The 15,596-nt window shown below is 43.8% G+C and overlaps 1 protein-coding gene across 3 annotated transcripts in view; it reads left to right on the plus strand.

The window, feature by feature from the left end:
- RHOQ (ras homolog family member Q) overlaps positions 1-15,596 on the plus strand; it is a 21,058-nt gene continuing 5,462 nt past the window's right edge. Inside the window, exons 1-4 of one of the 3 annotated variants that reach the window (XM_085219386.1) lie at positions 1-524; positions 656-714; positions 14,130-14,290; positions 14,866-14,961. In XM_085219386.1, the coding sequence (XP_085075512.1) occupies positions 364-524; positions 656-714; positions 14,130-14,290; positions 14,866-14,961 (477 nt within the window). In that variant the 5' untranslated portion in view covers positions 1-363. Of the gene's footprint in view, positions 525-655; positions 715-14,125; positions 14,291-14,865; positions 14,962-15,596 lie in introns of all 3 variants that reach the window. The other 2 variants (XM_085219387.1, XM_085219385.1) reach the window with 2 other exon arrangements.

Raw genomic sequence — 15,596 nt, forward strand, 5'->3', positions numbered from 1 at the left:
CCGCCGATCGCCCCCGCTCCGTAGCCCGGCCGGGGCCGCTCCTCGGCGGCGAGGGGGGCCCGGCTGGCTAAGCAGAGCGGTGCGCTGCCGGGTGCCGCCGGTGGCTGCGAGCAGGAGGGAGGGCGGCCGCTCCCCGGCCCCGCGGGCCGCCCGCCGCCTCGCCCACGCGCGGGCCGCCTCCCCGCCTCCCGCGGGCACTTCCCTGCGCGGCCGCGGCCGGGGGAAGGCGGCTCCCGCCGGGCCCAGCGCGGCGGCGGATGGCGGGGGGGCCGCGCCCGGCGGGGGCCGGCGGGGGCGCCCGTTGAGCGGCGGCGGCGGAGCGATGCCGGGGGGCCCGGCGCGGCGGGGCGCGCCCGCGGGGCCATGAGGGCGGGCTCCGGCCATGGCCCATGGCAGCGCCGCGGTCATGCTGAAGTGCGTGGTGGTGGGGGACGGCGCCGTGGGCAAGACGTGCCTGCTGATGAGCTACGCCAACGACGCCTTCCCCGAGGAGTACGTGCCCACCGTTTTCGACCACTACGCAGGTGAGCGGGGCGGGGGGCGGCGGCCCGGAGCGGCTCGGTTCGGCTCGGCTTCGCTCCCCCCCCGCCCGACCTTGCCCCGCCGGGGCTCGCCCCGCCGCGGCCTCACCCGGTTTGTTTCTCCCTCCTCGCAGTCAGCGTCACCGTGGAGGGCAAGCAGTACCTGCTGGGGCTCTACGACACCGCCGGGCAGGTGAGTGAGCGACCCCAGACCCCGGCCGCCTGGCAGCCGGCGCTGTCCGGCGCCGAAGTTGCTCTGGCGGCTGCGCGCCCCGGCGGCATTACTCAGCGGGGCTCCTCGCATCGCCCGCTGCCGCAGCGGGGACAGACCGAGCGGGGCTGCTGGCTGGGAGCCGGCTCGGCAGCGGGGAGGCACGGCACGGCACGGCACGGCCGGCGGTGGGCTGCTGCAGGACCCGTGTCTGCACTTGCGGCTCATGGAGTTGTTCAGCTTTGAGTTTTTGGCTTTGCTGCCTTTTTTTCTTTCCTTTCTTCTTCTTCTTCTTCTTCTTCTTTTTTTTCTTCTTTTTTTTTTTAAGCTATACTAGACAGTCCAAGTGATTCTCTTGAGAAGGTTATTACAGCCCACATTGGAAGACGCTATGTCAGCGTGTGACTGAGGCATTTAATGCTGGATATTCAGAGGGATCTCTACTGTAGCGAACAGCACAGGACTCCATTATTGACATCCCTGCTCAGTTATCCCAACTTGCAGCCAGCAGCTGCCGGCTGAGTACAGTCTTATGAGTTAAAGTACTTTGGAGGGGGCATATCTGAACCAAAACAGCCTGTAAAGGGTCTGGCTGGGGGGGACAGGAGGTGCTAAGAAGACGTGGAGCTTCTACAGAAATGCTGCGTGATCTTTTGCAAAGTTGTATATTCCCTATACTAAAACTTCTTGCAGCATGAGCATGTGTTCGGGTCTCACATGACCTCAGACGTGCTTCCCTGTGGTAAGGAACAACGAGGAAGATAATCTCTCTGCGCTGGCACACAGTGAAGCCATGCTTTGTAACTCGGTAATTCTTGCTCTTATCTGAACAATTGTTCAGATTAGCGTGCCTCTCTAGGCGTGCATGTAGCTGTAAGGGAAGCAGTACTCAGCCACTCTTGAGTATTTAAGGCCTGAAAGCAGCAACAGAATCCATTCAGGGAGAATTCCAGGGAGCAGCTTTGCTTCCAGGAAGCCGCTAGCTGGAGGTTGAGGTTCCTACCAACAGACTAACTTCATCATTGAGATCTTGCTGACACAAACTGGTCCCAGTGATACAACTGAGTTCACTTGCTATTTCTGCCATAGTTTTGCTTTTTAGTAGTAAATGCTTCACAACCCAGCTGTCTTTAAAATACTGCTCAAGTGTGCTACAGTATGAGGGTCTAGTGCTGAGACAAATAAAGCATCTGCTAACATGCATCCGGTTTCTATAATGAGCACTGGAAAATACAAAAAAGAAAAAGCACCTTGCACTCGTATATGTATGCAGAGCTTATTTGTGGATGCTGTCTCAAACAGCCCATGCTGACTTGTTGCTATTAACGGGAGTGTGTGTTGTAAGCTCTGTGCAACCTTACCTCAAGTGGCTTTGTGGTGTCCATCTGGGTAGCTGCACGGAGAAACCTTTGGCTTCCTCTAACACTAGTAGTAAGCTGGCTGATTTGCAGCAAACAGCAAGCAAAGGTGCTGTATGTCTGGACTTGTAGGTTGTTTCAGTGAGACTGCTGTCACAAATAGATACGCTTTTGGCAAAACTCAGACCTGCAGCAGTCATAAAATCTTTATCATTTTCCTCAGCCCAGTTCAGGTTATTGGAGGGGAGCAGTGGACATCTGGGGCTGCCCATGGAAGTCCCATTCCAGCACCCAGAACAACTGTGGAGGTTCTTACAGGAACCTGTGTAGAGCCTCCAGTCTGACAATTTTGTTCTTTTTGTTCCTTCATCAGAGTTTGCTGATGAGCCATTCTGAAAGAGCCATGGGGTAAAAGAAAGCTTTCTATGAAGTTTAACAATTGTATGTGTTTAAGAGCAGAAAAGACAAGAGTTGCTAGTGTCTTCTCTGTGTTGAGGAAGCAGCATGCTGCATCTGGTACATGCCTGCTGGTTGTACAGACTTCTGTTCAGCTCGGATTCATTGCAGCTTGAAGTTAGGATTTCTGTGCCAGCAGACATTAGTGTTGTTATTTCTAGTCCTGTCACCCCCAAATAGTTTTACTGCAAAACAGTAGCCTGATAGTATCATTTTATCAAAGCTTGGCAGCATGTGATTATTGTGGCATCTGAGCTACTCGCAGCCCTCTGAGTGCATACAGCCCCTGCCCTGGGCAGAGTCTAGATCTCATCTTCTGGGGGAAGAGGGGTGAGAGTGCAGAGGTTTGGGCTGTGACCTGCTCCATATCCCTGCAGGAAGTCCGTGGCAGAGCAAGGAGCCAAAACCTTTTGATTTCTAGCCGGTGTGCAGCAGGCCCATCAGCCTGAAGTACTGACTTACCAATCTGTGGGTGTTGTTAGCTTGTATGGTTATGTATTTAGCAATGTGTGACAGACTTCTGTTTGGTGGGGGGCTGTGAGCTGAGTTCATGACATCTAGTTTGCTTTTCTAGTGAGCTGCTTCACAATGTAGGCAGAATCGCACACAGTAACTGCACCAATCACATAATGCCTTGCATCTTTTTGAGTTTAAAGTAGGTTGAGAATAAATCTATTAAGGTTCCATTTTTTCCAGGTTATATATAGCAGGGAAAAATGACACAGTTCACAAGTTTTGGTCTATATACAGACAAACTTTCCCCACCATGTGCGTGTCCAAGCAGACTTCATCTGCAGATACCCAGTTCAGCAGAAAACAGCCAGTACAGCAGCTGGGAAGGGAGGTTCTTGGAACCCACTAGGTTTTGCAGCTGCAGAGGCTGACTCCTGGTCCTGGTGTGGCCATGCCATTCTGGGGAGTGCATTTCACAGGCAATTCCTCTCGGAGGTGGAGCTGTAGCTCCTTTAGACCTTACTGCTGTGCACGGCCCTCCACTTTGTCTGAGTTTCTTTGTCCCCTTACTCCTCCTTGTTGTCCCTCAGATGAGAATGGTGGAGCCTACTTGCATAGCCCAGAGCTGAGAGCAGAAACATGACAAAGCTTATGAACATGAAGTGCACCTGATGGTGATGCTTAGGTGCCTTTGGCTTTACAGTTGTTTCTCTTGCTCTGAGAGCAACTGCATGTCAGTAATGTTCTTTATGGAGCAGGGTTATGTGGCAAAACATGCCTGGAAGGAAACTGGGGCTCCAGCAGGAGCCTACTGACTTCACCCTGGCAGAGTGCTTTGGAACTAAGAACAGTGATGATCGTTTTGGTCTTTCATAATACCGGTAACTCTCATAATATTGAAACTTTCAGAACAATTTCTGGGAGTATTTACGGAGAGGTGGGCTGTGTGCCCCTTTGCCACATCCCAAATGATGAGAGGAAGTGGGAGGATATGCAGCATTTACCTCTTGGAGGTTGTGCTCCACACTGAAGGCTGCTACTTAACATGTCAGCCAGGGTTAATTCTCCTTTCCTTTTCCTTTGATGTGGGGTTTCCATTCGTGGTGTGGTCTCTTTCATCCAGCATGTCCTGAGCATGAACATGTGGAAGCCTTGCTGCTCTTGTGTGCTTTGCTGTGAAGGGCTGTCAGGAACAAGAGGGCAGGCAGGAAGGTTGCAGGAGCAGGCCAGAGTGAAATTCTCAGTGGCTTCTCAGCTGTGACCAAAACAGAAGCTGCAAAAATGCAAAGCACAGTATGAGAACAGCCTCTGCCTGGCTTCTTTCAACTTGCAAACTCTGATGGCTGCTCTTGTTGCAGCTGCAGCCACCTTAATTCAGACACGGTGATATATATTTTTTGGTGTTGTAACTGAGTTAAAACTGAAGTCAAAAGCAATTTTATGTTACAATTGGTCAAGCTGGAGTGTGTAAAGCAAACTCAAATACTACCAAGATCAGTGCTTCCCTGAAGGCCAGATGTAAAAACAATCCTAACTGTGAATGAGGCTGTGGGAAAGAGAGGGATGGAGGCAGGGCATTTAAAGTGGATGGACACACAATTTGCAGTGGCTGCTATAAATAAAACAAGAAATAGCAGTCATCTGTGTAATCCTGGCCGACTGTTTGCCTTGGCTCTGGAAGGTAGCCTCAGTTTCGCAGGTACTGCTTTAGCATCCTGAGAGGAGATGCAGCTGCTGACTGTTGGGGTAGTCTGTGGTATAGGAATTTCCTTCCTTAGACTGCATTATTCCTTCTGATCTGCACGTTCCACACAGCCAGAGTGCCAAATGCAAACCCAGAGAAGGCAAGCACGCTTCCACAAAGCAACCCCCGTGAGCCTTCATTGCTGAGTTACAAATGCTGAAAACTCCGACGTGATGTTGGCAAATCTAAAAATTAAATGTGAGCCATCCCTATTCTGTCCCTGCACCTCCCTCCTCCCACGTGCATTTTCCCTCGCTCCCTTTGCGCTGTCACAGGCAGGCTGCAGCTGCTGCCGGCAGGCTGTGAGCTCACTGCAGCCCGGCTGGCTGCAGCCCTATGAATAGCTCAGCTGAAGCCGCTGTGCCTGAGGATGCAGAGAGCCACGCAGGTTTAATGGCTCTGCAGCAACAACTGGATGTGTGTAGGTAATTTAAAATAGAAATATGCCCAGATCCTTTCTCTGAAGTTTAAGATTTTAAGGAGGTAGTACGTGTGGGCTGATGGTTGCTGTGATGGGAGGTCAGCAGCAGATACTTCAGCAATGACAGACTTTCCTTTGAAAGGTAATAGACTGTTACCTTTAGAATGGCCAAATGATCTTCCAATATTAATAATTCCAGTGCAAACTTTACATCCAAACACCTCATTGTTAACTGTGAGTCATACTTTGCAAGCCTCACGTCTTCCCTAGAAAGACAGGGAAGTGCTGTTATCAGCAGGCGAAGAGTCATAGGATTAGGAATGTTGCTCAGAGTTTCCAAAAGCATTTGCTGTGGCAAACCCAATGTTTAATTTTCAGAATGTTCAGAGGCCTGCTGCATTTCTGAAAATTGGGACTGAGTTAACTTGAAATTAAATTAAAGGTTGTCTTTGAGAATGAAGACCTGTAATGTCATGGTCGTATGAACAGTGAGTTAACGGCAGGCCAAAGTAAGGAACCCAAAGGAAACCAAGCATGAGAAGTTCTCCAAAACATCAATTTATAGTATGTTAAAAGCATGTTTTTATGAAGTCTCCCGGCATAGAGAAACTATTGCTAAACACAGATTGTGTTGTCAAGTAAAAACATCTCTTTTTCTGGGTTAGGAGTCATAGATATGCTTTAGTTTGTGAGGAGGTTCTCTCTGAATTTTTCTCACTTTCTTTGAGGTACAGCGGCATGTTTCCATGCTATCCAAACACCACAATCTACAAAAGAAACCCCGAGTGCAATAATTATCGCTGTTCTAGCATGATATTATGGCCTATCCTCTTGCTTCCTGACTTCACTTTAAGACGGTGTGCACCTGCGCTCAGCAAATTGTCATATAATCTGCAACTGTCCTGTAGGCAGCAGGAGTGATGGAAGGGGACAGCTGGGTGAGCGGCCTGAGCTGGTGGGGCTTTCTGACAACAGGCTTTGCTGTGCAAGACGATGGGAATTTTTTGGAAGCTCTGCAGTCACATTTCTTGATTGAAACATTTCATTTGCAAAGTTTTTCGTATTTTGGCAAATATGAAGAATCTCAGAAATGCCCTGTTTTTCTCTTGTAGTATGACTCCTAAGTCAGCCTCTAAACTATGCCTTCAAACAATTTAAGTATAATTTAGAGCAGAGAACAGATTCCACAGCAAAGACCTCCTTTGTCTAGTCAGAATCCTTGGTGCAAAGGGACATACAGTGTAAGTTAGGGTCTGAGCCACAGCTTCGTGTCAGCAGGCATTCACTGCTGATTTCAGTGTGTTTTGTTCCAATTCCTTTATTGAGAACACGTAGACTAAAGGGACGTAAAAAATAGTTGCATTCAAAATGCTGAGTCGGCCAATCCTATCCTCACATGCTGGTACGGAGCACCTGAAAACACTGGAAATGAAAATGGCTTGAGACTTCCTTTGCCCTTTGCTGGAAGTGGTTTTCCTTGAAGCCTTTGGGTTTTGCGAGTTCAAGTTTTCTCTGCATTTATGGATGAGTAGAAATTTACCTTTCATTTAAAAGTGAGAAAGATGAGATTTTTCGTTTATGTAATCAGCAGTCTATGGGAGCCTGGGCTTTAAGAGATAATATAAAACACACTGATTCCAAATCCTGCGGTTTTACTATGAATTATACAAAACAGTATTACAGAAATGGATGCTTTGGGACAGAGCTCCAGTTCTTATTTTAACCTCCAAGCATTAGGGGCTGCCATCCTCATCTTTTTTAATCACTGCTGCATCCATTTGGTGGCATGTGCTCAGTACTTCTTTCCAATGGTCAGCACTTGCTGGTGTGTGTATCAAGATGCAGGTTGCAGAATGATTCTTCAGAGCAAAGAAACATCTGACAGCATCCCAGGTGAGCTGATTGCATTAGGTGAATAAAACACAGACTGAATGTGCCTCAAGCGGCTTGCACTCTAAATTAGACGTAGCCTTGTATGCTGAAAGATCATCTCTAGGGCTCCCTGCTTTATTGCCCTGGTTGGTCTGATTTGCAGTTGGGAGGTAGTGTTGGAGTGAATTGCGGTGAATTGTTCATGGCTGCAATCACCAAAATGGGATGACTTCCTTTTGTGGAAAAAGTGAAAATCTGGAGAGGGAAGAGTGTTGTTAGTAAGGTCACTGTAAGTGAGGAGGAAACCAGCACAACAGCTCACCACAGCCCGGTGATTTCCCGTGGATAACGAGTGAAAGGGCTTCTTAGGCAGTCACTGCACTGCCTTCTTGGAGATCCGTAAGGTGTGACCAACTGGTAAAGGTGTGTTCAAGTGAAAATATGCATGCAGTTTGTGGTATCCATGTTCCATTCTGAAAGATGCTAAATAATACGTCTTAGAGAGAAAATCTGGGGATGACTTCTTTAAGAAAATCAAAGAGAAACTGGGAAGTTACTGTGTTAATGGAGAGAAGTGCTCTGTTGAGACTGTCTAGGGAAATAGTGAGCATCACCTCGTGCCAAGATGTAGGATTTGGACAGTATTTAATCGCACTTTAAGACTGGGATCAATTTTGATCGCTTAAAAGCAATTTTATGTATAATAAAGGGCATATTCTGTCCTTCTTGTCTTTATGCTCTAAAATCCATCTTAATAGGCTTCATCTTTTAGCTGCTTATTGCTCTATATGCAGAAAAGCTTTTCAGACATGTAAGCAGCAGCACAGTTCTCAGATATGCCAGAAGGGAAGTTCTGTCAGAAGAGAAATCATGATTCACAAACCCTAGTCTTTTTCTATGTATAATTCATACCTCCTTTGAACAGTCCTCCTCACAGGAATTCAGAGATGGATTTAGATTAGCTTACTTCATTTTTAGAATACAATGGGAGAGCACTTAGCCTGTATTCTTGTAGCCTTTTCTATAAATAAAAAATAGATGCTGGACCTAAATCAGCCACTTTCTGCATTCTCTGGGAAACCTGTGTTAGAAGCCACGGCAGGACAACTCCGTCTTCTTCATCAGCGCTCACTTGGAACCCCAGAAACCAGCAAAGAGATAGAGGGGCTGTCGTGTACTTTTTTCCCTGCAGCCAGGGAACAATCAGCTGACTTTGTTGTGCATGTTCAGAAGCCAGGAGCTACAGATGTAGGCACCAGAGAAATCGAACACAGCAATGCACGTGACAGGCTTTGATCGCAGAGCTGGGCAGGCAGTTGCTTTGCGGTGATGCTGCGTCATGGGCACCGTGCCGGGGACACTTCGCCCTGTGCCCCTGCAAAGTGTTACAGGGTACATGCAGCCCACACTGAAAGAGCTCAGGTTTTTAAAGCAGAGAGGTGCTTTGTATGGGGCAGTACAGCACGCTTCACTCTCTCCTCCCCCACCCAGGCTTCTAGCAGAATCAGAAACCACAGCGTGATTCAGCCCCTCAGCACAAATCTGCTTCCTGGTGTGCTTCTCGGGAGGCTGTTGTTTGCTGAGGCTCTGCCTGGTGCGTATGGCAAAGCTGCAGATCATCTTTTAACTCAGAATAGTCTGGGGGGAGACAGCAGGACTTGCCCACTGCTGTAACAGCAAGTCCCTGAGGTGTGTACTTTTTGCAGCAGTTATTATGGTTCTTGTTACATTTTTCAAAATATTGCAGGGGGCCTTCTGAAATGGGAATTTCAGGGAGGAAAACTAAATGATGCAGTGTTGAAGGATAGTAATTAAATGCACCCCAAAGATGGTAAACTTGAAGTATGGCAATTTCTACGGAAAGAAAACTTTCATCTGTCCTACTACATAACAGGTTACAACTTGAACATACAGCTGGGGTTGACTTACTACCTCCAGTGATCTGTGTGTGCCTCACTGAGAGCCTGTGAGCAGCAGTTGTCATTACCCTGCACTACATGAAAGCTGGATTCCTCTAGCAACTCCGCCCGAGATCTATTTTTGGCTTCTCGTCTAAAAACAGATGGTTGGGAGTGAGAACCTCCTCTTATGATTGCTGTTGTAAGCTGTGAAAGCAACAGATGGTTGCCAATGCAGAGAGCACAAACCTAGAGTTGTCAAGTTCCAGTTTTAATTCCAGCGTGGTGTGAGCCATATTTTGTTCCCTTCTATCTACTTTCTATCTCCTCAGAATATAAAACAGGCTTATCTTTTTGTTTGTAAGTATGGAGATATCTGCAAGGAAAACAAACAGATCTAGGTTCGTGTCTTCTTCAGTACCTGTAACGGCAGATCTTAGCGGTGTGAACTTCACTAGACATTTTGGTCAAGGTGTGGGGAGGTACTTGCTGCAAAGAAGGCTCCCCTAATTATCCTTCATGTTTCCAAATGGAACAGAGAGAACCTAATTCCATTCTAGAGGAGAGGGAAGCCAGTGGCCTCACATTGTGGTGAGGAGGGTAAGGACCTCTGTCCCCACTGCTCTTGTTTGGCCATTGATACCATAAAACAGGGAAGCTACAAAGGATACTGTGGGATCTCAGCTATGTCCACTCCTCTGACTTCAATTTTCTAATAAATAAAAGGAAATTATGCCTCTGTGGGTCAAGAAAGTCGTCTAGAAATTGAGTATGCAGTTTGTCTTAGCTGTTTTTTTTTGTTTTTGTTTTGTTTTGTTTTTTAAATAACCCACTGCACTGTAAGCTGTGTACACCAAAAGCTTTTGGAAAGCTTTGCAAAGACTAATGCATTATTAAGCTAGCAAACCCCTATGGGGCACCCTAACAGATGGGAAGATGCAAGCAGAGAGAGGATAATAACTTGCTCAGGGCAACAAATTATGTCAGCAGCAGAGTTAGGAATGCAGTTTGTGTGTTTTTAACTATGTCTTCCAGCTGATATCCATGGAATTAGGCAACTTGAAATACAGCACAGGGTTCTTTTACTCTGAGCAAAACTCTGAAATGAAGAATAATATACTGTTGCAGAATATCAAGACCATTCTTCATCCAAGGAGTTCTTTGAGACCTCTGTTTTTAAGTATCTAAAGGTGAGGAAAAGGAGTAGCCAAGTTTTGGATTGTAGATTAAAACATATCCATCTAGACATCCAAAACACAGTGAAAATCAGTGATTCGCTATGCCAGCCAAGGCAGCAGAAAACCTGAGACAGGGAGATTGTTAGGTACTATAGCAGATGGAAAAAGAGACCTAAAGGAAAGATTTTAAGGATACAGATAATGCTAGATTTGCCTGTAAAATACCAAAACTAGAGGGAAATGAAAATTTATAAGCATGAATTTCCTTTCTCCCTTCTTAAAAAAACTCCCTCCAAAAGCAAAACAAAACCAAAAAAACAGTCCTTCCCAGTTTATAGTTGAGAAGCCAAGATGAATCACTGGTTCCTCCATCTCATCTTCTTTCCTATGTCTCTTCATTGGCAGCTGTCCTTGCTTACTGCAGAGATGCTAGGTAAAAGATGAATGCTCCTGTTGCAGTGTAGTATCTTCCAGATGGTGTCCATTGAAGATCACAGCACCGTACTGTGTTAATTTAGCCAACACACATCCAATTTATTACAGTTCCTACATTTTCAGCATGTCTTCTCTTATTTATATGTACCTATTTTGGGAAACAGTGAAAAATTTTGTAGTCCAGAGTATGGACTGGACTAGACTGTGTATCTGGAGTTAAGACTTTACTGTACATTCTAATTCTTAGTGGCCTTCTTATCCATCTTATTTATACTCATAAATATTCCACTTAAATTCTTTAAATATTGTAAGGCCTAAACATACAAACACTGCCTCCCCCATTTAGACTGGAAGTTTAATTGCTGTACAGCATGGTGTGTACGTGCACTCAAATTGGAATTTATGTTGACTGACTTGTATAATTAGATTTTGCCATTGCATTTAATTTTAGAATAAATCACATTTATTTCCCTTACACTAGATTCTGGAAATAAACTATAATTGAAGCAATCAGATTTTTTTCCAGGCTTCTTTGATATTCTAAATAATAGTCTAAATTCATATGGTATTTCAGATTCTTTGACTGAGTGCAAGCAGTTATTTAGACCTGATACATCAGAGAAAGTTTTCAGATTTGGTTTTATTATTTCAGAGGGGGTTGTTGGGGAGCAGAAGGAGCCTTTATACACAGGCAGCTTACACAATGCTCATAATGTTTAAGCTAGCTCTCTCTGAGGAGGACCCAGGACCAGTCTAACTATGTGTCTTACTAAAACAAGTGGTGGTGGGCCATTATTGGTATCAATATGAACGTTATTTTCATAGCACAGGTGAGATTTAAAGGACAGCCTGGCAGCAGTGACTTGTTTCAAGCAATGGGATTGGTGGGTATAGCCAAATTTTCTGTCAATTTACATCAGCATCAATGCAGTGAAATCTCTATAGTGAATACCACGTACATCTTTGGCTGTGGTACATAAAGTATCTAATCACACTGTACTTGTTTAACATCTTAAATGGGATGGACCCACAGCTTGCCCAGATGGAGCAGGGTATAAATCAAAAGGTATATAAATAGATGAAGGCAGAGGGAAGAAGATCAGCACTGCACACTCCTTAAAGAGCAGTGAAATCGCTCACTCCTGGATGACTGCTGAGAGATGCTGAGGAAGAAAGATGCCGTACCAAAATGTGGCTGAACATACAAAGATTTGTATCCTGCGGGACTTAAAATAGAAAAACTAGACAGGTTGGAAGTAAATCAGACAAATGTAACTTGTCTTTAGGATGAGCAAATGAGTATTTGCCATGAATAAAAGGACTGTCTGTAATTTGAAATGAATTAACTCGTACATATTTTAGTGTCAGTGGACCCGCAGTAATTTCTGGTGACAGTTTTCTCCATTCCAATATTTAATGCATGTAGTACTCTTAATTATTGTAACTCGGGTGTGAGACTTTCATAAAACTTAAGAGTTTAGTAAAAGGCAACTCTTCAGTGGTAGAAATTACGACTATAAACTAGATTTATTTTTGTAAAAAAAAATAAATCAAGAATATCTTGCGTATGATTTAGTAGAGCTGATTTAGAGAGTCACTGATGGATCCACACGAGTGTTCTTGCATGCAGATTTCTGAACTCCAGGGACCAGTCTAATTTGCAGTTAGGAACCTTCTTTTAGGATTTTGATCTCCACCCTTAAAAACAGTGTGGTAACTCTGAGCAGGCTCTAACTACATTCAGTAATAGAAGGGAAACATAAAGCGTACACTTAAAAACAACAATACCAAAATCATGTTGCTGTTGTAATTTTTTTGTTTGTTTGTTTTAAAAAAGTTATTTCTGCCTTCTATTGATGAATAGCCACAGTGGCTGAAAAGACTTGCTTACTACGTCTTTCTTGTGCAACAAGATAGGACCCTGATGCTAGCAGAGAAAGAGCAGACCTTCAAATGGCTTGACAAATGTTTCATAGTAGTTTCAGCTATAGGTTGTGAAATTGTGTGTGCATGTTTGCAGCTCGGTTTACTCTGGCTTATTGACAAAACTATAGAGTAACTAGGGCTGGCATTAAAGTCTGTGCAACCAAAATGGCACTTGAACACAGAAGAGCCTGGCCAATGGTTGCCTCCTCACTAGTGCAGAATCTCTTCCAGCGTTTGCTTGCTGCCACATCTTTTCTCCGTTTCATGATGAAGATAGCAGTCTTCTTCCCACAGCTGTTGACATTCAGATGAACAGAGAGGTCTAGCAGAAACTGTTCTGAGGAAGTTCTCACGCGATTTCTGAAATTCTAGAGATGCAATCTTAAAAACTTAACAGTTAATCAATGAAGCACTTTTTTGAGGGTGTAACTATAGGTTAATAATCTGGTAATGTGACAGCTGCCAAGGAAATGAAAATTGAATTTTCTGGTCTGTTTCAAACATGGAGTTGAATTACATTTCTGTTTATATTTAATGAACAAATTATTCCAATATCTGTGAGATTTAATTAAGTTGGGGAGCTTATGTGCAGAAGAGGGAAGCTGCTACAGCCTACAGATTAACCACGCACTGGTGTTTATTGTGGAGGAGAAGGTACAAAACAGACATTTTTCACTTGTCTTGGCAATGATAGGGATCAGTCTTAGTTATCTATGCTAAAAAACAAAAAACTAAGGCAGGAATAGTAGGACACTGGTTCCTGCTACAGACCAAAAGAATCCTGGCAGAAATAAGCTGGCGCATCTTCCCTCCTGGCTTCAATTAAAATATATGGCAAAATCTTCTTTCTTCCTCTTGCTAGAGGGATTATGTCTGTTTTACAGTAGGGATAATGTTCTTAAGTACCTCTGTTCCTGTATGCATTGGCAATAGGACTGGTGGCTTTAAATGCCATGGCTCTAAATGACCCAAACAATAATCTTTTCAGACACATGTCCCCAAAAGGACACTAATGTTTCTCTGAGAGGGTTCTTAATCTTTAATTTCTGTTTCTTGCTGGTATTTGCTGAGCTTGTTTACAGAAAGCAGAGTCTGGACAAAGGAGCTCCCTACTGATTCTTACCCTGTCCTGATCATTAGCAACAGGACAGTAAGATTTCTTTGGCTGAAAGAAAACTTTAAGGAGGAACTTAAATATCACTTCTACATATGATCTAAAGGGAACATTTAAGTTAAGTGTATTAAATAACCTTAATCTAGCCTAGCTTTGTATAACCTAGATGACTTTATAGCAGTCACATCTTGTGCTCTTTGGTCAAACAAATACTAACTTTTGATCTGAAAGCACGTTTGGAACAGAATTTTTTTTTCCTTTAAATCAAAACATTTTATAAAGATACTCTTCTGTATATTCTATTACAGAGGTAAGTTTCTGTCAGTACTAACATAAAGATTGTATTTCTGTTTATATTCACATATAATTACTCTTATATCAAGGTTTTGTTCCATACTAACTAACCAGGAACGTTGTAAACATTGAGAAAGTTTGCCTCAACATACTTCCTGAAATACAAATACAGTTCCTGAATATAAAATTAATTAAATACAAGCAACAACTTAGCACTGAAGATAACGGAATTTTTCTTTCTCAGGAAGACTATGATCGTCTGAGACCTTTATCTTATCCTATGACCGATGTCTTCCTTATCTGCTTCTCAGTGGTAAACCCTGCTTCATTTCAAAACGTGAAGGAAGAATGGGTACCGGAGTTGAAGGAATATGCACCTAATGTTCCTTTTTTACTAGTAGGAACACAGGTATCTGTTTCTGTTTTAGTTTATATAAATCAGTTGACTGTTAATGCCCTTTCTTTGGGCTCAAAGTTCAAGTCCAGCTGAATCTGAGCAGCACCTCCTTCTGGATTTGCAGAACTACCCCAACAGTTGGCAGAAAACTTAAGATCTGTGTTGTTCTCTGATAAGTAACTTCTGTTTTGTTAAAATAAATGCATTGGTCTGCAACTATCAGTCATGTCTATTACTTATGGAAGCTAAGAAACAAGCGGAGAAGTGAGACAAAATTCCCTCCTGCATCTTGAAGTGATCCACTTGTTTCTATTATGTTTGAGTTAGTTGTGCTGCCAGTATCTGCTAGATATACATTCTAATATTTTAATTGAAGAGCTGAGTTAGGAAGTAAATGTTTTGAGTTTCTGGACTGAAAGCAGTTCACAGCTTAATTTCCAGAGCTTCTGGATCAGTAAGGATTCAGGATCTGAACAGTGACATGATTCCTTTTTTTTTAATGCTTTAAAAAGAGGCTATTTATATAACCAGCTGACTTTTGTTTAGAAAAAAAGCTATTCCAACATGTCTGCAATCTTTCTTGCTAGATTGATCTTCGTGATGACCCGAAAACTCTGGCAAGATTGAATGATATGAAAGAGAAGCCTTTATCTGTGGAACAAGGACAGAAATTAGCAAAAGAGGTAAATTAGAAACTCCTAAATGAAATGACAAAGCAAAGAAACAAGAAATTGACTTTTTTTTCCTCTACAGCTTTGCCCACTTCTTTTACCAGTTGACATAGGAAACCTCATAACTGGTAGCTAAGGAGCAGATGGAATAGTAATTCCTTATTAGTAATTGTCCTAACTTTCTGAATAGAAACTCGATAAAAATTATGTAAGCATTAATAAGAGATAGTTAAAATCACAGAATGGTTGAGGTTAGAAAGGAACCCTGGAGGTCATCTTGTCAAATCCCCATGCTGAAGCAAGGTGCTGGAACCATCTGTAGGAAATTATTTCTGAATGCTGTACTACCATTTTAACACCCTGTGTGGATACTGTGACTGTTTCTATTGTGACTTCCTTTTGAAACATAAATTGGTCACGTTATTTTTTGCTGTTTAGTTACTGCAAATGCCTGAAGGACCTCACTGCCTGTCCAAAGAGTTTATTTAATATGCTTCCTTTATAAGACAAACCAAATTAAAGCAGTGCCTTATCTTTGGCCAGAATACAAATCTTCTGTTCTTCTACAGGGGGAAGCACATTCAGATAAATTTTCAAGATCGCAGCCAAACTCTGTGGTTTTCACTATAGAAACAAATCGCTGAAGT

This window comes from Meleagris gallopavo, chromosome 2 (genome assembly GCF_905368555.1).
Source record: "Meleagris gallopavo chromosome 2, MGAL_WU_HG_1.1, whole genome shotgun sequence".
In the NCBI taxonomy this organism is placed as follows: Eukaryota; Metazoa; Chordata; class Aves; order Galliformes; family Phasianidae; genus Meleagris; species Meleagris gallopavo.